Source organism: Hyperolius riggenbachi, chromosome 2 (genome assembly GCF_040937935.1).
Source record: "Hyperolius riggenbachi isolate aHypRig1 chromosome 2, aHypRig1.pri, whole genome shotgun sequence".
Classification (NCBI taxonomy): domain Eukaryota; kingdom Metazoa; phylum Chordata; class Amphibia; order Anura; family Hyperoliidae; genus Hyperolius; species Hyperolius riggenbachi.
The window spans coordinates 490,816,265-490,841,553 of NC_090647.1; the positions used below are offsets into that span (position 1 = coordinate 490,816,265).

Below are 25,289 nucleotides of genomic sequence, written 5' to 3' on the forward strand. Positions count from 1 at the left end.
TGGCAATACAACACTTTCAAATGAATTCATCGTATTAGGGTATGTGGACTGTATTCGCACATCAGCGGTACAGTCAATACAGTCCTGCTTGTACACGGATGGGAGCACTCATGAAGAAGAAAAGGGTCCTGGGCAAGAGCGGTGGGCTAGCAGAAGATCTGGAAGGCCTCTGGACTGTCAAGCGGCTTCCCACCACTTATATATCTAACTTTAAAAAAACAAAATCTCCTCACAGGTTTGCTTTAATGATTACCACCAGGGGCGTTGCTAGAATTCTAAGAGATCCGGCGCACCCCAGCTGCAAAATGGGCATAGCCATGCACCAGAATATGGGTGTGGTCATGGGTGGAGCCAAATTTACAGCTATCTAAGTAGGCCTGCCCAACAAAATGATATTTAAAATGAAATTTACCCCCTCCCGGCTTTCCACTGCACGCTACGCTTCTGGTAAAAGCGCTTTTATAAGCGCTTTTCCAGATTGGTTTTGTAATTCACTCCCTGACGCAAGTAAATATAAAGTAAAACTGTGGGATATCTAAAAAAAATGTTTTAGGAGACTGAGGATAGATACAATTGTTTTTCTCATCAGTATATTTTCACCTTGGATGTCCTTTAAAGCGGTATCGTCACCATAAAAATCAAATTTCAACAGCAACTGGTCTGAGTGTATTAAGTGATAAAGATGCTAATCCTGCATTCAAAACTTGCAAAACTTTTTCTGCTGTTATGATTTGGAGTTATCACATACACGGCACTGGCTCTTTATTAGTCGTTGCCAAAGAATTGCATGCTGGGGGTTCTTTTTATCTATAATCTATTCCTCCTCTTCCCTTTATTTCCCTGCTAGCTGCTTATCTGAAACCTAATCCCCTACTCATTTGTGTTTACAAGCAAGGCTGAGGCGACTCAGCGATTGGAGGAGACCAGAAAAAAAAAATAAAGGGCAGAAATTACATCTCGAGTATACTTAACTGTGGACAAAAGACATGGCCCCCACCAGGAATAGAATTCTCGTCATTTACTATATAACATTCACTGAAATTAAAACGTGGACAGTATAATACATGTGTTATGCAAGTAGCTCAAGTATTTATCTACTTATATGTGTGTTTTTTTTCCCTGGCCAAGTATGGCTGATCATACTGCTTTAAGAAAAGGCTAAAAACCCACCTCTTTTCCCCTTGAGCCTTAGAAACTGCACAACAATGGAGTCCCCAGGTAGAAAAGCCTTATACAAATTATTATCTTTAGCTCATTGTTTTAAAACAGTACCTGATTTGTTCTTGCATTCAATATCGTAGCCAGTGATAGGACTGTTGCCATCGAAGCCCATGGTCCAGCGCAGGGCAATACTCCTGGCTCTCACTTCCCGTATCTCAATTTCTGGAGGATCTGGGGGTTCTGATGCACAGAAAAAAAGGACAAACACAGGTCAGAAAAATCCTCAACGTTCTGAGGTCCATCGCCTATTTAGAAGTAATAAATTGAAGAGGTTCTTCAGTTATTTGGAAGACTAATGCTGGGAATACATGATGCGCTTTTTCGGTCAATTTCGGCAGATAGATGGTTCGATAGATAATTTCCAAAATGTTCGATCTCATTTTCAATTGGTTTACCGCTCGATTTCTCATAGAAGTGAATGAAAATTGATTTAAAAAGATAAGAGATTCGAATGGGAAATCGAGCAGAAAAACAAATCAAAAAATGATCGAACGGAAAATCGACTGAAAAAAACGCATCGTGTATTCCCAGCATTAAAGAGGTAGAGTCAATGCAATTTTTACTTTCCCAGGCATACGCTCAACTAGGCAGGGTAAGCAAAGACCTCTTAAAGGGGAACTGAAGAGAGAGGTATATGGAGGCTGTCATGTTTATTTCCTTTTAGACAATACCAGTTGCCTGGCAGCCCTGCTGATCCTCTGCCTCTAATACTATTAGCCATAGCCCCTAAACAAGCATGCAGCAGATCAGGTGTTTAAGTGGTTCAGACTTATAAGTCTGATCTGACAAGACTAGCTGCATGCTTGTTTCTGGTTTTAATCAGATACTACTGCAGAGAAATAGACCAGCAGGGCTGCCAGGCAACTGGTATTGATTAAAAGGAAATAAACATGACAGCCTCCATATACCTCTCTCTTCAGTTCCCCTTTAAGGTGCGTACACAAGCACTACAGCAGCCAACGATGGGTCCGTCGGCACCTCCCGCTGGGCGGGTTTTCAGCAGACTGTAGTGTGTGTGTATGCACTGTCGGCGGACTGATAAGGCTGTTCCTGAATGATCTGCCCAGCCTTATCAGTCCGCCGACCTGCTGAAAACCCGCCCAGCGGGAGGTGCCGACGGACCTGTCGTTGGCTGCTGTAGTGCTTGTGTACGCACCTTTATGGTTATAGATGGCAGCCTGCTGATTAAGACAAGTCCTTATCTAGCCTACCCATGAGAAAGAGTGGTGGTACACACGAGGCAATATTTACTCTCAATAAACACATAAAAGTCTGAACAAAATGACCAAATTGGCTGTTGATTGGGAGTGAATTCTCCTACTGATTGATCAGAAGTAGCTGAGAAACTGTTGGTTATTAAATAATTGGATAAGATGCGCATGTGTAGCGTAAACAACCAACTGATATAGACAAAACAAAAGAACTTGTTGGAAACAAAGAACTGGATGAGGAACCATCACTTTTTTGCAGTCCTGTCTGGTTTAACAATCAAGAAACCGATTAGATAATTCAATCGCCTGAATGGTTGGCAGCAGACCCCTTAGTTTGTACCAGGCCTAATGCTGGGAATACACGGCTCGTTTTTGAGGTGATTAGATGGTTCAATAAATAATTTCCGACATGTCCGATCTCCCTTTCGATCCTTTCTCTGCTCGATTTCTGATAGAAGTGAATGGAAACAAGCGGAAGATAAGAGAATCAACTGCAGAATTGAGCGGCAAAAAGATTGAGAGGAGAATAGAGAGCCAGAAACAACCTGTGTATTCCCAGCATAAGAGTTGAGTTGAAGAGCAGAGCACAAATACTGACAGTCGAATGGATCCTATGTTATTACTAGAATCCATTCACCCTTGTCAGTCAGCAACAGATCAGCTGGATTTGCAGCAACCACAACACAAATATCCAACCTGCATGCTTTTTCTGGACAGCAGATGCGTCTCCTGTGGTTAAAATGCATCTGCTCTGAACTCAAACTGGTGTTTTTCATAAGGCATGAATGGGTGGATAAGAATAGGCGTGTGGGGGGGGGGGGGGTGTTAAGGGTTAGGCGTGGGAGTGGTGGTAGAGGATAAGCCTGGGGGTTGTTTTTAAGAGTGGGCAGGTGGTTAAGGATAGGCGTGGGTGTTTTATGGGTTAGGCTAGGGGAGGGGGTGTTTTTAAAGGTTAATTGTTGGGGGGTGGTTAAGGATAGGAGTGGGGATGTGGGTGTTTATAAGGGTTAGGCGTGGGGGGTGGTTAAGGATAAATGTGTGTGTGGGGTGGGGAGGGGGGTGTTTTTAAGAGTTAGGCGTGGGGTGTCGTTAAGGATAGGCGTGGGGATAGGGGTGTTTTTAAGAGTTAGGCGTGGGGGGTGGTTAAGGATAGGCATGGGGATAGGGGTGTTTTTAAGGGTTAGGCATGGGGGGTGTTTAAGGATAGTTGTGTGCGTGGGGTGGAGGGTGGCATGGGGAGGGGGGGTTTTAAGGGTTAGGCGTGGTGGGTGGTTAAGGATAGGCATTGGAGGGGGGCTTTAAAAGGGTTGGTGTGTGTGTGTGTGTGTGTGTGTGGGGGGGGGGGTTAAGGATAGGCGTGTGTGTGTGTGGGGGGGGGGGTGTTAAGGGTTAGGCATGGGAGGGGTGGTTGTTTTTTATTGTTAGGTGTTGGTAAGGGAGTGTTCTGTGTGAGAACAGTGTTAGGTTAAGTTGTATAAAATATCAGTATTATTATTTACTGATGTTTTACTACAGTAATTTACACCTTTAAAACAGAGTATCTAATTTTTAACCAATATTACACTAGCCAAAATCAGGCACCCAAATTTCCTCGCACCCCCTTTTCATGCACGCGCCTGAGCCCCTTCAGTCTGTAAGCACCTCATACCTTGTACTGTCAGCTGAATTATTCCTCGATCTTCTCCAAAGGAATTGATAGCGTGACAGGAGAAGAAGCCGGAATCCTCCCGCACAGTTGGTATAATCTGGGGGAAAACATGGAGAGTGACACATGTGGAGGGTCTAAAATTCATCACTTTAACTGCGCTGATCTGACAGTGCATCCCAATCACCACAAAACACCTGCTATATACATGGACTCTACGTGGCAAATTATTTATCAAAGGAGAATTCCATCAACTGCCATTGGACTGTTAATAAAATATGAGTAAGGTTGGGTCACATCTGATTTCACACAATGCGAGACTGCACGTGACATGCACGATTGTTCACAAGTCCGTGATTTTTCCAACGCAATATGCATGCGTTTAAAAAACAGATTCCTTTCCACATAAAATTGCAATGTGTGCGCAATTCCCATAGACTTTTTGCAGGTGCCAGCAGTCTATAGTGGCCTATATGTGTGGCTTCAGCCAGTGGCCTATAGGCACACGAAAACGCATACAGAATGTAAAAAATCATCCGCGCAAAATCGCTTGCATGTTACATGGACACAAGTGTAATTTATACCTTTTTTATTGTCTTTCAAAAGTCATTAGTATCAAAATGTCTGGATGAAACAGAGATTCTCCTTTTAGTCAATACAGTATTTAGATTAATGCCTGTGACTTAAGACTGCACAATACTAGCAGGAGAAGCAGTTCGATCAGTTCTAGTTCCAACTAGTCCAGTACAGCCCCTAACCACCATTTTGTATGCACAGTGCTTCCTGCGGCCTTCCCGTCTCATTTCCTCAAATCTTAGGCTCACACAGACCATTTATTATTTATCTACCGGTATTTATTAACCTGTAGCCCTTTATTGAGGATTGCATTGGCCAAGTACTCTACTGTAAGTAATATCTCAAGAACCCTTGAAGCATATTTGTTAGTAGTAGTCCATAACTGTGTATAAACATTCCTAAATGACTTTCATTAAAGAGGGATTGCGGGGGCGTGGCCTGCAGGCAACGTAAGAGTACGCAACTCACACAGCTCCCGTGGCGATGCTGGCTTTCTGTGATCCTGCTGGCTTAATGGACTCTCAGATCCTGACCCGCTATAGCACTTATTGAAGGGGAAGAGCCCAGGCGCGTTTCTCCCGAATTATAGCTCTCGGGGCCCCAGCAATGACCCACACAAATCAGGAGAGAAAAGGCCCAGCCGCGACACCGAGAAGGCAAGATGGCGCTGACATCCCTGCGCAACGGCGTGCCCTCAACGACAAGATAAGAAAGATTCCTTGGTGGCGGACAGACTTCAGCAATATGCACACAAAGAGCAAAAGCAAGGGGGCAAAGGACTCTGCAGCACAGTGTGGTGTCTCCCCGAAACGGAGGGACAAGAAGGCAATATGGCGGACACGGAAAGGGAAACTGAGCAGCAGCCTTCTAATGAAGGATATGCAATCCTCACAAAGTAGAACCTTCCTTAAAGGGACACTTAAGTCAAACAAAAAAAATGAGTTTTACTCACCTGGGGCTTCCAATAGCCCCCTGTCCGGTACCCTCGCCGTCTCCCTCCGATCCTCCTGGCCCCGCCGGCAGCCACATCCCGTTTCGGTGACAGGAGCTGACAGGCTGGGGATGCGAGTGATTCTTCGCGTTCCTGGCCACAATAGCGCCATCTATGCTGCTATAGCATATATCATATACCATATAGCAGCATAGAGGGTGCTAATGTGTCTGGGATCGCGAAGAATCACTCGCGTCCCCAGCCTGTCAGCTCCTGTCACCGAAACAGGAAGTGGCTGCTGGCGGGGCCAGGAGGATCGGAGGAAGACAGCGAGGGTACCGGACAGCTGCAGGGGGCTATTGGAAGCCCCAGGTGAGTAAAACTCATTTTTTTTGTTTGACTTAAGTGTCCCTTTAAGGGCCCGCTCACACCTAAAATCGCTAGACGCCAATGCAAACGCTGAGCGATTTTCTGGCGGTTTTTCTTAGCGATTTGCCAGCAATTTTTCACTGTATAGAAAGCGTTTTTCCAACGATTAGCGTTTTGTGATTTTTCAATTTAGAATGCAGAATCGCTCCAGAATCGCCCAGAAAACGCTGCAGGCAACACGTTTGCATTTCAGCAAATCACTTAGATGAGAACACTTCCATATACTTTCTTTGTACACACGTTTTTCAAATCGCTAGCGATTTTCAGCAATGCTGAAATCGCACTGAAAACGCACAAGTGTGAATGGGCCCCAAGTGAGATTTTAACCGCAGTACAAGCTTGTACTAATGCTATATTTTCTCTGTCGCAGCAAACAGGAGGGATTAGAGAAGAGTTGGGCCTACTAAGGCAAGACATGTCGAATATTAGAGAAAGGACTGTGGCTCTAGAAAACAGATGACATTGAGGATAGAATTCACCCATCATTAAGAGATCTGAAAAGTGGGATTGCACTTCTCAAACTAAAATTTAAGCACCAAGTCTTAGGTACAAAGAAGAACATTTCAAAGCAAAACAGGCACATAAAAGCCATACATTGGGTTCAGAAAGCATTGACGCGATTCTCATTTCATCTATAGCAATCTCTGCCTGCCCACTCTTTTACCTCGCCCTCTACTCTATTTGAAGCAGTGATAGAGTCAGGGGCGGTTTAAGCAACAATGGGGCCCCAGGGCAAAATAAAGCTGGGGGGCCCTCCCAACATATACCGGTACCCGGCCCGGAACAAAAATCGGCATTAGGGGACCTTTTTTGCAGCTGGTATAGTCAGGGTGTTAAGTCAGGGTGTTAAGTCCCAATCGGTCGGAGCTCCACATTCTGGCTATCCCAGCCTGCGGCTAAACATAAAAAAAAATTGGGAAAATAGGAAAAAATGCCAGGGATCTTCATACAGCCATATTGCGGCTGTATAGCGATCCCTGGCCAAAGCGCTGCGGCTGCGTATAGACCCCCTGGAAACCCCGTCAGGAAATTTATTGCGCTTTCATTTGATACATGTAAAATTACACTACCACTAGGTTTGCTACTAAAAGTGACATTTACCGCATTTAAAAGTATACTTTTTTCCTTCTAAACTTTAAAATTGATTTTCTCAAAAACTATAAGGTCTTTTTGAAAAATTGTTTTTTTCTCTTATTCCTAATGATCTCCTTAACATATCCTGCAAATTTAGGGTTTCTAGCATTTAAGGTGGATTTGCTATTAACCATTAAAGTCGGCAGGTTTTTAAATGTGTTTTTTTTTTCTTTGAAACTTTAAAATCGATTTTCTCAAAAACTATAAGGCCGATTTGAAAAATGTTTTTTTCCTCTTGTAGCCACTGGGGGACCCTACAAGCTCTGGGGCCCTGGGGCAGCTGCCTCCTTTGCCTTAATGGTAGCGCCGGTCCTGGATAGAGTATCAGCCAATAGGGAGATGTGGCTTCAGCCAGTGGCTTAACTAAGGAGCTTGGGGCACTGATGCAAGTTTTACAAGGGGCCCCAATCTCTATATTGATATGGAGCTCCAAAACATACCAAGGACAGCTGTTGTGTCCGAGTGTTAAAGAGAATCTGTACTGTAAAATTCTTACAATAAAAAGCATACCATTCTATTCATTATGTTCTTGTGGGCCCCTCTGTGCTGTTTCTGCCTCTCCCTGCTGCAATCCTGGCTTGTAATTGCCATTTTTATGCAGTGTTTACTAGGCCTGGACGATTTATCGCTTTGATATCGAAATCGCGATCACGGAAACGACGATTCCGTGATCGCCACAGTGGCGATTTTTGCCGATACTCTGCGGACCTGTGCCCTCCCGCTGTGCGCAGCTCTGTGTGTAAAATAGCAGTGGCTTTCACTCCCCACTAGTGTTGTCCGGATCATGAACGATTCGGATCTTTGATCCGAATCTATTTTATGAGTCGATCATCCGAATCATCAAAATGAGTGATTCGGATCGCAAAAGGGGCGGGGCCAGGAGCGACACGCCCCCTCTCAGCGGGCAGCGGGGTCTTGGAAGCAGAGCAGAGATGGATCGCTCTGTTGGAAGGGAGGCAGCCTTGCAGGGAGACAGGTAGATGAGAGAGAGGGGACATGGGTGCCACTGCCAGATATGTGTAGAGCACACATACTGGCTATAACATGCTGCCCATTATAGGCTGTCTGTTCCGTAGTTGTACACAGTGAACACATTGGAAGCTTTTGGCTCAGCACAGCTCAGTAACTTTGCAGACAGTGTGATTGAAAGGCAATATAATCCTGCTGCACTCCGCACTAAACAGCTGCACTTATCTTCTGGGAATGCTTTCTTTCACTGTGCGACCTTTTCTTTCAAAGTGTACAGATGAGCATATAGGTGAAATATATGTAAAGCATATGACTTCAGCATGTGGGTATTACGTGCAAACATTTCTGCTCTCTGCTCGTCCCTTCTCTGTCCACTCCCTGCCCGCTGTCCATCTTCTCCCCTTCTCTGTGTGTCCACCCCTCTCCCCTTCTCCTGTCCACAGACCTGTCCTGCTGTTCATTTCACCCCCGAATGCTTCCGTTAGTAAAATGATCCGAGATTCGGATCAAAGATCCGGATCTCTTCAATGATCCGATTCGAATCATCCGGATCATTGAAAAGATCCGAACTTCCCATCTCTACTCCCCACAGCAGCTTATCTTTCTCTCTGCCTAGTTCCCCCGGCCCCTCCTCCCCTCCTACGTCATCAGCCTTGCTGAGAGAGCGGCTCAGGCTCTCACTAATGTGAACAAACACTTTCCTCCACAGATTGTTTAATTCTGCAGACCACGGGGAGGGGAGAGACAACCGCTATTTAGCTAATGTCTGGCTGACTTTTCCTCCCCCCTTATTCAACAGTTCCCATGAAAGCAGGGAGCAGAGAAGGAATTCCCTCCCCCTTCATTGCCGAGAAAAAACAAACGTTTGCCTTCATTGCGGAAGTACAGGAGAAGAGAGCATGTGGATGGAGCTGCACAGCATGGGGGAGTTTGAGTAAGCAAGACTGAGTGCATGACTGTGTGTGTTTCAGTATGTGTGTATCAGTGAGTGCTGGAGAAGTTTGATTGTGTGTGTGCGCATATTAGTGTGTGCTGCAGGATGTGTGTATCAGATATGCTGCAGGATCATCTGTGTGTATCAGTGAGTGCTGCAAGATGGAGAAGTGTGTGTGTGTAGTGTGTGTGTAAGTGTTGAGTGTGAGATGGATGTGTATCAGCGCAACCCCCCACGGCTTACCTTTACGCTACCTATCCCACACCTGACATTAACAGTCCCCACCACCTCTGTGACATGGCTTTTATCCCAAGCACACACCCCAAGCATAGTAATATGTACTGCATGGGGAATCAAGGGACAGTGGCATGATAACTCCCCACCCCCTCGACTTGGTCTAATTTTTTTTACTTTTGACCTACTGTCTATTTGTTTGGGCTTAGGATTTTTCACAGCTCTGCTCCGCCTCCTTTGCGCAGACAAATAGGCACATGCTTAACCTCGATTTTGAAGAAATCGTGAATCGAATCGAAATCGCAATTTCTGACAGAAATCGTGCGATTCAATCTTTTCTCAAAATCGTTCAGGCCTAGTGTTTACAAACAAAAGACATAGCAAGTGATACGCTCAGAGTCATACAGGGGGCCTGGAGAGGTTGTGTATAGCTTCTATACATTCACAAGCAACACAGCACATTCCAACCTGACTGCCTCAGCTTGACAGAGCCGACAGAGGAGAGAAGATTAGATCATATAACAGAGATAATACAGCCACTGTGCAAATAGGAAAGGCTGCAGTAAGACAGAGCACATTAGAACAGTTATAGGAACATATAGGATAGAAGAAATAAGGCTCAAAATTTTGTTACAGAGTCTCTTTAAGGATTACCACTATTTAATGCACATATAGAGGTGTTCTTTATCAGCATAATACCAATAAAACGCTAGTAAGATGGATAAAAGAAGGCCCCTAGTTGGCCCTTCTGGTCCAAGGTCCCTGGTGCAGTCACAATCTCTGCATTCCCTATTGCTACGCCACTGGCTTCAGCATAAAGAGTAATCATGCTAAAAAGCCTCACTGAGCTGGATAATGGCTGTCTAGCATGAAGTCTGCCATCAGGGCAGTACATCTAGTACTGCAGTAGCAGGCTTGGGTCTGGAAGGCCCTTAAGTTTTATGGAAAACACAAAGAGGTGCAGACACAGATCTTGCTTGGGGACAACACAAATTGCATGAATTCTGATGTTAGGTAACTAAAATATAACCCTTCCGAAACAGGACATGATCTCTGCATTCACCATACCTGAAGCACAGAGAGAACTTCATCCCCAACCTCCTTCGTGGACACCAGATACCGGGACATTTCTGGTACATTGATCATGCGGTCTTCCTTCTCCCAGCGTACGATAATGGGCTTTTCCCCGTGTGCTGTGCAGTTCATTTCCTTCTTCTGACCTTGAGTTGCCAGCGTTGTATTGGGGTAAGAGATTATCCTTGCAGGAACTAGAAGACAAAGAGTGATTGGTTATAGATGGAGTAAGAAGGTGCACCTTGTAAAACAGCATAGATATTCTGTACCACTTTTGTGGATGTTGATGGAGAGGACCCTTACAAAATAAGACATACTCTATGTTGAAGAGTTGCTTGCCAAGCTTTGGTCAAATTTTCTCAGCTAAATCAAGTTCCTGGCTGTAGAGCGTCTATCCTTAGCTGTACTAAACACTAAAAGTGGCCACACATCCTGCAATTTTTGTGGCCGATCGACCAACAGACAGATTTCTCTCTCATTGAATCTGATCAGAGAGAGATCTGTTTGCTGCCATTAGATAGACATACACTGGACGATTTACCATCAGATCGACCAACAGATAGATCCCTCTCTGATCGAATCTGATCAGAGAGGGATCGTATGGCTGCCTTTACTGCAAACAGATTGTGAATCGATTTCAGCATGAAATCGATTCACCATGTGTGAAGCTGCCACTGACCCCCCCCCCCCCTCCCCCCAACCACCTGTACATTACATGCTCAGCCAGCACGAGCCCCCCCCCCCCGATCTCCGCTTTCTTCTTCTCCACGCTGGGCTCAGAGTCCGGCTGGCTTCACTGAACTTCCTGTCCGGGGAACAGTAGAGGGCGCTCTACTGTATAAACTTCCTGCCGGGACAGGAAGTTCAGTGAAGCCAGCCGCACTCGGAGGCCAGCACGGAGAAGAAGACAGCGGAGAGAGCGGGGACACGCGCCGGCAGAACAGGTAATGTATTGTAGCTAGCGTTGGTCGTCGGGCATTCAAACGCTACTATCGACGCACTCCTGACCCGCCGGCGATCGAACAAAATCTCCCGCACGAACGGATCGACGGGAACGATTGATTTCGGACGGAAATCGATCATTCTGTCAGGGGGAGGGTGGCATCACACACTGCAATGCCACATGAATGGCAGGGGGAGGGTGGCATCACACACTGCAATGCCACATGAATGGCAGGGGGAGGGTGGCATCACACACTGCAATACCATATGAATGGCAGGGGGAGGGTGGCATCACACACTGCAATGCCACATAAATGGCAGGGGGAGGGTGGCATCACACACGGCAATGCCACATGAATGGCAGGAGGAGGGCGGCATCATACACTGCAATGCCACATGAATGGCAGGGAGAAGGTGGCATCACACAGTGCAATACCACATGAATGGCAGGGGGAGGGTGGTATCACACACTGCAATGCCACATGAATGGCAGGGGGAGGGCAGCATCACACACTGCAATGCCACATGAATGGCAGGGGGAGGATGGCATCACACACTGCAATACCATATGAATGGCAGGGGGAGGGTGGCATCACACACTGCAATGCCACATAAATGGCAGGGGTAGGGCAGCATCATACACTGCAATGCCACATGAATGGCAGGGAGAGGGTGGCATCACACAGTGCAATACCACATGAATGGCAGGGGGAGGGCAGCATCACACACTGCAATGCCACATGAATGGCAGGGGGAGGGTGGCATCACACACTGCAAGGCCACATGAAAGGCAGGGGGAGGGCGGCATCACACACTGCAATGCCACATGAAAGGCAGGAAAGGGCGGCATCACACACTGCAATGCCACATGAATGGCAGGGGGAGGGCAGCATCACACACTGCAATGCCACATGAATGGCAGGGGGAAGGTGGCATCACACATTGCAATGCCACATGAATGGCAGGGGGAGGGCAGCATCATGCACTGCAATGCCATATGAATGGCAGAGGGAGGGCGGCATCACACACTGCAATGCCACATGAATGGCAGGGGGAGGGCAGCATCACACAATGCAATGCCACATGAATGGCAGGGGGAGGGCAGCATCATACACTGCAATGCCACATGAATGGCATGGGGAGGGCAGCATCATACGCTGCAATGCCACATGAATGGCAGGGGGAAGGCAGCATCATACACTGCAATGCCACATGAATTGCAGGGGGAGGGCGGCATCACACACTGCAATGCCACATGAATGGCAGGGGGAGGGCGGCATCACACACTGCACTGCCACATGAATGGCAGGGGGAGGGCAGCATTATACACTGCAATGCCACATGAATGGCAGGGGGAGGGCGGCATCACACACTGCACTGCCACATGAATGGCAGGGGGAGGGCAGCATCATACACTGCAATGCCACATGAATGGCAGGGGGAGGGTGGCATCACACAGTGCAATACCACATGAATGGCATGGGGAGGGCAGCATCATACACTGCAATGCCACATGAATGGCAGGGGGAAGGCAGCATCATACACTGCAATGCCACATGAATTGCAGCAGGAGGGCGGCATCACACACTGCAATGCCACATGAATGGCAGGGGGAGGGCGGCATCACACACTGCACTGCCACATGAATGGCAAGGGTAGGGCAGCATTATACACTGCAATGCCACATGAATGGCAGGGGGAGGGCAGCATTACACGCTGCAATGCCACATGAATGGCAGGGGGAGGGCAGCATTATACACTGCAATGCAAGGGGGAGGGTGGCATCACACACTGCACTGCCACATAAATGGCAGGGGGAGGGTGGCATCACACACTGCAATGCCACATGAATGGCAGGGGGAGGGTGGCATCTTACTGTAAGCATAATCATTTTCCTCTCTCTAGCCTCGGAATTCAGACGCTTGGCAGTAAATTCGGGGAAAAATGCTTCTTGGAAAGGCTGGCGGCTGCTTGTGTGACCTTTTCATGTGTCAGAAGCACAGATCCTGCTATGTGACAATCTGCCATCAGGCATGCAAGAAGAAAATGTGGCTTTTCATGTTCAATAAAATAGGATGAAAAGAATTTGCGGATAGGCAAAGACACATAACAGGGATAATGGGCAGCTGCCTGGAGGATTCTTTATAGGAATGTGATGGATAATGGCCATATTACCCGTAAGGAAGCTTTACAGCGAGACAGAATTTCAAATATGTACTTTTCATACAACTCTCAATCTTTTATTTTTTTATTTTTCAAATGTTTTATTTTGAAGTTGTTAAAACACAACTGAAGTGAGAGACATATGGAGGCTGCCATACTTACTTCCTTTTAATCAAATTAATAAAATTGCCTTGCTATCCTGCTGATCCCCTGCCTTTTAGCCAAAGACCGTGAACAGGCATGCAAATTAGGTGGTGCTCTGACTGAAGTCTGACTAGATTAGCCCCATATGTAAAAGAAAGCAAAAACACAATTGAGAGCCCCAATAATGTATTATTGATGATAAAGGAATGCCAAGGTAGCAGCAATAAGAAATATACTCACAAGTATGGGTTGCCGGGTTCAGGCAACCACTTAAAGCACTTATGGTGATATTAGGCCTGTCCCCACTCAGGCTAACAAGTCGCTCTCTGTAGAAGGAAAGAAGGGGTGTTCACCCATCCACCAGGTGGATAACAATAACTGTAATGGAAACAGAGGCGCCAGCAAAGTAAAAATTGATTATAGGTAAAAACAGATAAAAATTGGGGGGCAAGGGTGGACTTACCTCCCCAAAACCAAACACATCCACTATGTATGGTTTAAACAAGATTTAATTCGTACTCCAGAACATATGTAACACGTTTTGCGGGTCTCTAGCCCACTTCCTCAGGCAATAATAAAGATAGGAGTAACTCAGAAGTTGTGTATCCAAGTACAGAGGCACTGTACTTGGCTACAAAACTGAGTTACTCCTACCTGTATTATTGCCTGAGGAAGCAGGCTAAAGACCTACAAAACGCGTTGCATTTGTTCTGGAGTACGAATTAAATCTTGTTTAAACCATACATAGTGGTTATGTTTGGTTTTGGGGAGGTAAGTCTACCCTTGCCCCCCAACTTTTATCTGTTTTTACCTATGATCAATTTTTACTCTGCTGGCGCCTCTATTTCCATTGCAATTTGATTAGCCCCATGCTTGTTTCAGGTGTGTGATTCAGACACTACAAATGAATGAAATATCAGCAGAACTGCCAGGCAACTGGTATTGTTTAAAAGGAAATAAATACGGCAGCCTCCATATTGCTCTAAGTTCAGGTATCCTTTAAAGTCGCTGGTCTTGGATTTTTTTTACATATGAAAAATAGGTTTGGTTTAAAGTGAAAATCGACTTTTGCTGAGAGAAATAGCAGCAGCAGCAGACTTACTTACCAAAAATAGTAAACAGGTGTGTTATACCCTACTGCAGTCACTTGATTACACCTGGTGTGCTGAAAGAGTAACAAGGGGACATGCTCCGTGCAGCTGTCTGTTTAGTGCTGGCACAATAAATAAGACAAATATTCTAAAAAATTCTAGAAATATACATACATTCCCTCCAATGGTTTATACATCCAATTGTGAGCAGCTTTTCAAGATGAACTGCTAGACACAGTGGGGAAGCCATGGACATTTTTAGTCAAAGGCAAACCAGGCAGATGCCTAGGGTGACACCTGCAGGAGGGAGTACCACAGAGCTATACTCAACTCACCGTGTTTTATGGAATTCTTTTACAACAGTTAGTTCCATTGAAGCCTCGTACACACGCATGAGTATATCGACTACCTCAGCCAAGTCAGATGTGTGTACAGAGGCCTACGATCGGCACACCACAAGTGATCTGCCCAGTGGATCAACTTGGCTGAACAATGACCAACTCTGTTTTGCACGCAGCTCCCTCGCCCGCCACATGATGTCCCGTACGTACTGCTCTATGCCCCCCCCCCACGCGCTGCTCTATGCCTCCCCCCCCCCCCCCCCCCACACACACACACACACACAGCAACAGAACACATTGTCAGCTACACAGCTGACTCCACGTCTGTACAAGTCGGCCCAGTGATGTCGCCCAAAGGGCAACATCAGTCAAAGGTGTGTCCGCATCTTAACAAAGGGAACAATGGTCATTTTAACAAATAAATTGGCACTGCTGATTAGCATAACAAAGGGAACTTAAGGGCTTGTTTCCAGTGCACTATGCAGAGCTGTGCGCTCAACATGGCTCTGCGTTGCACGCGACTCCCCAGGGGACGGCGCTAGTGATCCCATTCATTATACTGGATGGGATTGCAGGCCGAATTACCCCAAAATGCAGGCAACCATGCGCTGGGATTCAGTGGTGAATGGAAACAGTACACAGTGCAGTCTATGCACTGTCTGACATCCCTGCAATCGATTTTCCATAAGCGAGGCTTCGCTAATCGCTATATGGAAACGAGCCCTGAGTAGCATAATGATGATATGGCAGGGGCTATTACTAATGTGCTAATTGGGCTGCAATTCTTTTAGATTTGGTCTTGATTGTTGTAATTGTTCAGAGGGGCAAACAAAAAAAGATGCCTTGCTGGACCCTCGCACCCCCCTTAAAATGACAATGTCTTGTCTGGGGCACCAAAATGGCTAGAAACAGACCTGGGGCAGTTTTATTTAAACAAAAAAAATGTGCAAAAAAGGAACACTACTGCAGAAGTTGAGCAGATGGCAAGATGAAGCACCGTGACTGTGACTGTGATTGGTGACTGTTAGTGGCTGTTCTACTCCTGTATCAGTTTTGTTCCAGTGTTCTTTGCATTTGTTTTCATAAGTCTTTCCTGTTATCATCACCATCATAAAAAAAGTAAGAATAATCACAATATAAGTATTAGCCCCTGCCCTGCACGTTCCTCTGCCTCAGATATTCTATTGACTACAGAAAGGAATGTGCAGCGCAATGCAGAATCGTGTAATTTAGGTGTAACAGCCTCTCTGCAGCCATTAGAATACAACTATTAACACTCATTTGGCAGAAGTGCAGGTTAGTTACTCCAGGCAGACATATGGCTCCTACTTTCACCAATATTTGATGGGCTATTCAGTCTGAAAATCTGGCAGCTTTTACACCTAAACAGCAGAGGATCATTATACTAAAATAGGTTTCTGTATCCAAAGTGCAAAGAAACAAAATAAAGAAACAAACAAACACAGATGCCCATAATATCTACACTTCCTGTCATTAACCCAATGTTTACCCCCAGGCACTACATTAGCGTGGAAGAGGGTCTATCCTGCTAGTCTGACAACTTCTCCATTATTATGATTTATTTATATAGCGCCAACATCTTCCACAGCGCTGCTCAGTGTAAAAAAACAAACATTTCAAAGAAAAGGTCCACACACAGGCAATCTGGAAGAGTGTTTGAGATTGCCTGTGTGCGGACCTTTTCTTTGCATTGTTGGATTTTACACTGCTAAAGGTCCACACCAGCATCTGCAATATAGGAGGTGTGGGATTCTTTTGCCTGAGCAGAGTAAAAGACAGATAATAGTGGGGACCATTGATATACATAAGTAGTTCAACACACAGTACCAATGGCGTAGCTAAGGAGCTGTGGGTCCCGATGCAAGTCTTACAATGGGCCCCCTCAAGCACTCAATACATAACAATTGATACGACACACCAAAACCTGCCAATGGCAAATACAGTGTCAGAGGAACAAGTAAGGGACGGGTAACAGTTTATTAATGATTACCACTATTCAAAATATATATAGAAGTGATTATTATGAGCACAGGACCAATAGAGAGCTAATACTGTAGTTGATGGAGGGCCCAAGGGCCCCGATGCGTCGCTACCGCTGCACCCCCTGCACAGTACAATCAAAACATACATAGTTGATGTGTGGTTTGAAACATCAGCAATACTGGCATGGACTCAACTGGATGGTAATGTACTAATAGAGTGAGTGAGTGAGGGAGTGAGTGTGTGTATGTGTCTGTGTGTGTGTGTATGTGTCTGTGTGTGAGTGGTGTGTGTGTGTGTACACACAGGTAAGTCCCTGGTTAACAAATTAGAAAGGGACTGTAGGTTTGTTCTTAACCTGAATCCATTCTTATGTCAGAAGAACACTGTGCCATCTCTGTCTCCTGTACCTCCTCTATGCCCCCCTGTGCCTCCAATTCCCCTCCTCTGTGCCACCTTTGTTCCCCTGTGACTTCAGTGCCCCCCTCTGTGCCATCTCTGTCCCCTGTACCTCCTCTATGCCTCCAGTGCCCCCCCTCTGTGCCACCTCTGTTCCCGTGACTTCAGTGCCCCCCTCTGTGCCACCTCTGCCGCCGTGTCACCTTCATCCCCATAGTGTCCCCCTCTGTATCCCTTTGCCTCCACTGTGTCCCTCTGTACCACCTCTGGCCCCATGCCCCCCTTTGTGTCTCTTTCTGTCCTAGCGATGCCTAATGAGCTCATTTCACTTACGTCAAATTTCAAAATTATAAGTAATTATGATTTTGAAATTGAATTAATTTCATATAATCCATGCAAACTTCCAGGTCCAAATTGTGTATGCAGAACTCAGAGCTTACTATATAGTATAGTGTACTGCAGCAAAAAGTCATTTTACAGAGTTTAAAAAATCGATTCTTTGATTTTTTATTTTTTTTTAAACTACGAGGTCTTTCTGAAAATTTTTTTTTGACTTGTTTCCTTTTTTAAGCCGCTCATATCAGCGGGTCATTCATAAGTCGAGGACTATTTTTTTTTTATATACATTATAATGAATACGCTTATCCTGTAAATCGAACTATTATTTTTTATATATATTATAATAAATACGCTTATCCTGTAAATCGAACTATTATTTTATATATATTATAATGAATATGCATATCCTGTAAGGCGGACATCTCTACAAGCTTTTAAAATCAGTATCTCCATTCTGTCTTCCAGCCTGGAGATTAAGGTATTTTTTTCACAGCCTTCCTACTTCAAAGAGGCTTTGTAGTGTTAAGTAAAATCAGTTTGCTGTGGAGTGCCGTCAGTTTAGTTAAAGTTTGTTAAATATTTCATATGAAAGATGTGTGACCTCACTCAGATATTAGGCTGAGCTCCTCTGTACCCATAAAGGGATACATCTGCCGGTTTAAGAGAAGAAAGATCCGTCACACAAGGGAGCCATGCAGATTTTCTCCTTCCTATTTGCACAAGGACGTACAAAAAACGTACTCATCAATATGCAGAGGGGAGCGCGAGGCCTCTGAATGCGGAATGCTGTATACTGAACAGACCTGAGGTTATTAGGAATTCAAATCTATACAGACTTGAGCACCTGGGCTGAACTAGCAAGCCAAAATACACCGAAAGTCTGTTCCTGCCAGAAGGTTCACTATGATTATCTTTCAAGTGTAAATTCACATTTAAAGAGACACTAAAGCGAAAAAAAAAAATTATGATATAATGATTTGTATGTGTAGTACAGCTAAGAAATAAAACATTAGCAGCAGAGATATGAGTCTAATATTGTTTCCAGTACAGGAAGAGTTAAGAAACTCCAGTTATCTATGCAAAAGAGCCATTGAGTTCCACAACTTTCAAAGTCGCAGAGAGCTCTGTTTCTGAAGCTTATTATCTCAAGTGTCTGGCACTGTATTTTCTTTTTCTCTGCAGAGGGCATTTCAATAGTTCATTGGCCTGCTCTGTAATGTAATTTAGAATGCTGAGTAGTTTGTAAACTGCAAATATTAGGGCTCTTTCACACCAGAGCCCACTTCTGGCGTTTTAACGCAAAGTCTATACTTTGCGTTAACCAAGGTAAAAGGAAAGTCCATAGACTTTCCTTTGACCTTTCACACCCGACGCTGCGTTTCGATACGTTGCGGTACGACGCGTCCCGGCGCATTTTATCGTCAGGAACCGCCGTTTCCCCTTCGGGATAATTAACTACCACCGCCGCTACTCAGCGTCGCACCGGAGTTTCCCGACGACACGCCGAAACGCGTGCAGGAGCCGTTCTCCTGCACGCTTTTGGTGTGTAACGAGCCTAAGTGAATGATGCAATGTTATAAAAAACACTATATAACTGAAAATAGAAATATGAGAATATTTTCTTTGCTACTAATGTTCTAGTAATTATCTGTACTACACAACCAATTCATTATATCATATATTTTTTTGTCGCTTCAGTGTCTCTTTAAAGTAGAAGTTCAGGCAAGCAAGATAAACATCTGAATATGTACTGTGAATGATATGTCGCTAATGTGTTGCACCAAAAGTCAGTTGTCATGTAGCAGCAACAAACCTGTATTCACTGATTATCAGTCTGGTCACATGATCACAATAGGTAACACAATGGTTGAGCGGTTATGACAAAACAATGGATACATGGTTGAGCGTTTCTGTGTTCAATTGTATGTTGCCCATGTGACCTTAAAAGGGCATGCGTAGCACTTTTAGCACATTCATTGTTGTACTATTTACACCCAAGCACAATTGCAGTAACCTCTACTATTTCCTCAGGTGTCACTCTGTTTCTTGGATGTACGTGGTTAATTTAATAATTATGAATTTATTGTATTTATGCATTTTTTAATTTGTGACTTATGAGAGATGCCCATTTATCATACTGCATATTCAGTATTTGTATGGTGACTCCTTACTATATGCGTAAATTGTGTTCTCACCCCACCCCCTTGTTTTTAATTGTTCTTAAAGTGTCTTCCTTTGCCTAATAAAAGACGATTATTTCAACTAATGTATATTCCCGGTGCGACTTTGGTTTTTCCTTCATGTATATAGTGCATATGATCATAATAGGCTTGATTTTATTTCAAATGATGTCCTCTAGGGAGGAGGTACTGTGTGCGCAGCCTATAGTGAGCCCCTGTATCTTCTTTATGCTGAGAATGGGGAGGGGATTGCAGGCTGCTGCATAATCTGTTTTTTCGGGAATAAGCTTAATACAATACAATAACATTTCTATAGCGCTTTTCTCCCATAGGACTCAAAGCGCTTAGGCTCTCTCAAATTCAGTAATTAGTAGGATGAAGTATTCACACAACAAAAGTTATATTTCTGCAAATGCCAAACTGAACAGGTGGGTTTTCAGTCTGGATTTAAACACGTCCAGGGATGGGGCTGTCCTGATCTGTTGAGGTAAGGAGTTCCAAAACGTAGGGGCAGCATGACAGAAGGCTCTGGGACCAAAAGTTTCCAAGTGGACTCTGGGTATGACTAGATTATTAGAACCTGTGGATCTGAGAATGCGGGGATTGCTACGCAGCTGTAACATATCTTTCATGTATCCAGGGCCTAGATTATTCAGAGATTTAAATGTCAGTAGGCCGATCTTGAATAGGACCCTCCATTCTAAAGGTAGCCAGTGAAGGGAATGCAGGACTGGCGTTATGTGGCAGTGACAGGGTTGGTTGGTTAGCAGTCTGGCAGCAGTATTCTGTATCAGCTGTAGGCGGTACAAGACCTTTTTTGGAAGGCCAGTGTAGAGAGCATTGCAGTAGCCCAGTCGGGATGTGATGAAGGCGTGGACTAAGGTTGGCAGATCTTCTGGGGGTATGAGGTGCTTGATTTTTGCAATGTTCTTCAGGTGAAAATAGGATGATTTCACCACAGCAGAGATTTGAGTTCTGAAGTTTAAATCCCCATCAATTAGAACTCCCAGGCTACGCACATGATCAGAGCTGCGTAGATCCGTGCCTCCTATTCCCAGTGGTGAAGACTGCAAGTTAAGTTGTTTTGTTATCATGCTCTGCCCTCCAATCAGAAGGACTTCAGTTTTGTCTGCATTTAGTTTCAGCCAGTTGTCATTCATCCATTGCTGTAGTTCATGTAAGCAGGCGTTTATAGTTAGAGTTGGGTCTGTCACACCAGGCTTGAAGGAAAGATATAGTTGGGTGTCGTCTGCATAGCAGTGGTATGTCAGGCCATGTTTTTGGATTAGTTTTCCCAACGGTAGCATGTAAATCGTGAAAAGCAGGGGAGAGAGGATTGAGCCCTGGGGCACCCCATACTTAAGTGTTACAGGGGTGGACAGGAAGGGCCCCATAGACACTTTGTGGGTTCTGCCACTCAAGAAGGATTGGAACCACTGAAGTACTATGCCATCAATGCCGCAGTATTCCTGTAGCCTGTTTATCAAGATGTCATGGTCAACTGTGTCAAAGGCTGCAGAAAGGTCTAGCAGTATGAGGATCGAGCACTCTCCTCTGTCTCTTGCCATGAGCAGGTGGTTGCATATTTGGATGAGGGCAGTTTCAGTGCTGTGGTGTTTCCTGACGCCAGACTGGAATGGGTCATAACTGTTATTTTGTAGGATTCTGGCTTCTAGCTGGAGGTATACAGCTTTTTCAATTAGCTTGCCCAGAAAGGGGAGCTTCTGTTCTCTAGATACGTAACAAGGGAGAAAAGTGTTTTGCATTGGCACTGTGGCTGAGGAACAAGTAGATGTGATGAGATAGCTGCTGCTGGCCTGGGGTGAAACTGCTCTTAGCATGCTCTGAGTCTTGGTAAAAACGATCTGTACCATGAGAAAGTTGGTTTATTTTATGCGTATTCGCATGTCGAAATTTCCATTGTGCATAAGTGGGTGACGTAACACATACCAGTGCAGGAAAAGAGGCTGGTGGTGAGTGCAGAGCACAGTAAGCCTGACGGCGCACAGGCGTGAAACGGCCGTCAGGCTCACCGTGTCCTGCACCCACCACCAGCCTCTTCGCCTGCACGGTAGGCATTACATCTCCAGTTTATGCACAATGGAATTTTTGTATTACACATACAATTAAATCGGCTTGATAGCAGTGCCGACCTCCTCCTTTTCTTTCTCATCGATGGTGCGATCAGCTCCCATCACCTTGCAACGGCAGCATGAGTGGTAAATTCAGCAGAAGTCAGGATTTTTGGATAAGGTAACAGGTGGGGTTATGGGGGAAACCTTCAAGGAACTGTTATTGCTTTACAAGTTATGAAGGAAAAAAAAAAAGAAGGAAAAAAAAAAAAAGAATGCCGACAAAAGCAGATGTGCACTTCATAATTTTCTTTCTGCCCAGACTTGCGCATTAAAGCTCTTTTACACATACGCACTTGTATTAGACACAAACATTAGTGTCAGTGACAGAAGACAGCAGGTTTGTGTTAGGGGGAAGATTAGTGTTTGGGATAGGAGAGTAGGCTCATCATGTTAGGCATAGGTCTAGTTTTGGTGCCCGGCACTGAGCGCCATGTGCCAAAACCACCTGCTTCGCTCAGCGACGCCCAAATGTCTGGCGCCCTTTTTGCCTGCCTCGTCTCAACTAACGCCTATGAGATATGACATATTGAGAGATTAACCTCTCATATTAGGATCCGTCTGTGTCTTTGCTTTTGGGTTGCTACAAGTTCACCTCAAAGCATATGGGATAGGATAATCAGCTTGAACATAAAGCATACACTCAGTATGAGGAGTGCCATATGCATGCAGCTCCCTGTGACCAGCAGCTTCTTGTTACCAGCAGCTCCCTGAGGTCAGCAGCTTCCTGTGACCAGCAGCTCCCTGAGGCCAGCAGCTCCCTGAGGCCAGCTGCTCCCTGAGGCCAGCTGCTCCCTGAGGCCAGCTGCTCCCTGAGGGCCAGCAGCTCCCTGAGGGCCAGCAGCTCCCTGAGGGCCAGCAGCTACCTGAGGCCATCAGCTTCCTGTGACCAGCAGCTCCCTGAGGCCAGCAGCTTCCTGTGACCAGCATTTCCCTGTGGACAGCAGCTTCCTGTGACCAGCAGCTCCCTGTGGCCAGCATTTCCTTGTGACCAGCAGCTCCCCGAGGCCAGCAGCTTCCTGTGACCGGCAGCTCCTTGTGACCAGCAGCTCCCTGTGGCAGCATTTCCTTGAGGCCAGCAGCTCCCTGTGTGAGTATAAAGTATGTAGTGGATAATAATGAGAATGTAACGCAGGTAGATATAACAGTGACTATAGATGAAGCATTGGATTTGTGAAATGATGTGCCTTGCTGTCAGGATATCACCAGCAGTGGGCCCCTGATCCCTGCTGCCGGTTAGGATAGACAGGGAGGGTGACCTTGCAGGGCCAGCTCTCCACATTATGCAGGATCAATTAATGGCTACCAGAAGGAGCTGCTGTGCTGGAGTGCTCCAGGCTGCAGAGAGAGAGAGAGATGACCAGCTTCCAGCCACAGAGCACAGGATTCAGAAATAAACAGGAGGGAAGCCAGAGGATTCTCTGCTGCAACATACAGAACACTGAGGGGGGGGGGATGTAAATGGTAGTCTATCTGGTTCCAACTTTCATTGCTCAAGCACTGGTCAGAAAATGAATGACCTACTCCAGGCACACTTTTAAAGTCCTCAATCAGGAGCCTCTTCACCATCCACTTCCTGCAACATAGACTTCCAGAGCTTTATGCTGCAATCTGCTCAGAAAGCTAAGTCTGTGCTCTGCCCGACCCTCTGCTGTTAGTCTGAGACCCATGATGTTGCCAACTAAGCAACAGAATCCCTGCCCACAAAGCCTGCTATACCGTAGCTTACCATAACATGACCAGCTTTTATACAACTTCATGTGACCTCTTCACCATTCACTTCCTGCAGCATAGACTGCCAGGGCTTTATGGTGTGATTGGCTGGAAATGCTTAGTCTGTGCTCCACCCACCCCCCTGAAGTCTGAAATACATGATAAGTTAAGTTAAATCACCATTATAGTAAAAAAAGTAATCCGTGAAAATGTGACAGATCTGACAGGTTTTGGACAAGTCCATCTCCTCTCATGGGAGATTATCAGAGTGTTCTTTGTTTTCAAAAGCAGTTCCTGCTCATTTCCAAGAATTTAAATTTAAAGCTCACTGCTTCATCTGTAAACCCCTTTGTTTACTTCCCCAGTTTCTCAACCCCACTACACACTACTGCAAGGGCAGGGACCTCCCCCTTTTGTTTCCTGTCTCTGTGCGATTTATCAAATAAACATCTATCAGTATTGGTGATGTTTTTCAAACTATACATCAATTGTATGTATCTGTACTTGTTTCACTGGCTGTCCAGATTGTACGGTATGTTGAACTGCTCAAGTATCTATGCTCCCCATTGTTGTATATTTTGCAAGTTGTACAATGGTATGGAATATGTTGGTGCTATAAAAATAAAAATAATAATATCATCAGTTGCTCAGTCTAACTGCCAAAATAGTAAGATATTAGCCAGCCTCCCTACTCACTTGCAGTAGGGGCCCGCTTCCACTAGAGCGAATCTGCGTGCGTTTTCTGCATGCAGATTTGCATAACCAATATAAATCAATGAGCCTGTTTCTACTTGTCAGAAATTCTGTGCAGTGGACTGTGCATAACAAATTCTGCACAGCAGAGCTATCAGAATCTGCACACCGCAAGGCTAGTGTGCGATGCGCCTGTAATGTAATTAATATGAAATTCGCTTGCGTTTTTGCTATGCACATTTTTCATGCAAATTTGTGTACGTTTTTGCGTAAAAGCACACAGGCACTGACTTGGTTAAATTCACATACTTACAAACAGATGTGAATTTTTACGTTTTTGCGTTAAAATTTGCATACAAATTCACATCAGCATGCAAATTCGTTTTCCGCAACGGCATCGCATCGCACCGCACTAGTGGAAACGGCCCTTAGACTTTCCAGGTTTTATACTAGTATCTGCTCAGAAAGCTCTGTCTGAGCTCCGCCCACTACCACAGAATCCCTGTATAAGCATCTGTACTGGCACTTTATATTCCATTCTATTCCATTATAGGTAACAGAGATGAGCTCCAAATTGAATTTAAGTAACTACCTACTCAAAATCACTTGGATTTGAAGTGTTAATTAGAGCACCTCAGGGGGTGGGTGAGGAAGGGTTAACTTACCCATGCTGCCGTCAGCTTTAATGCACTTCAATTGCGTCCCACTTCACGTTCCAAGTTGCGTCACGTCACTACCACGATTTCTCCTTCATTCCGGTAGTAGGATGCGTGGTAGTGACGTGACGCAACTT

At 45.3% G+C, this 25,289-nt stretch overlaps 1 protein-coding gene across 8 annotated transcripts in view; it reads right to left on the reverse strand.

Moving 5' to 3' along the window:
- DSCAM (DS cell adhesion molecule) overlaps nt 1–25,289 on the reverse strand; it is a 635,668-nt gene that overhangs the window by 304,267 nt on the left and 306,112 nt on the right. For all 8 annotated transcript variants that reach the window (XM_068270401.1, XM_068270399.1, XM_068270402.1 and 5 more), the window contains 3 exons: nt 10,353–10,552; nt 4,081–4,177; nt 1,273–1,401 (listed from right to left, as the gene is read on the reverse strand). In XM_068270401.1, coding sequence (XP_068126502.1) covers nt 1,273–1,401; nt 4,081–4,177; nt 10,353–10,552 — 426 coding nt within the window. The remainder of the gene's footprint in view (nt 1–1,272; nt 1,402–4,080; nt 4,178–10,352; nt 10,553–25,289) is intronic.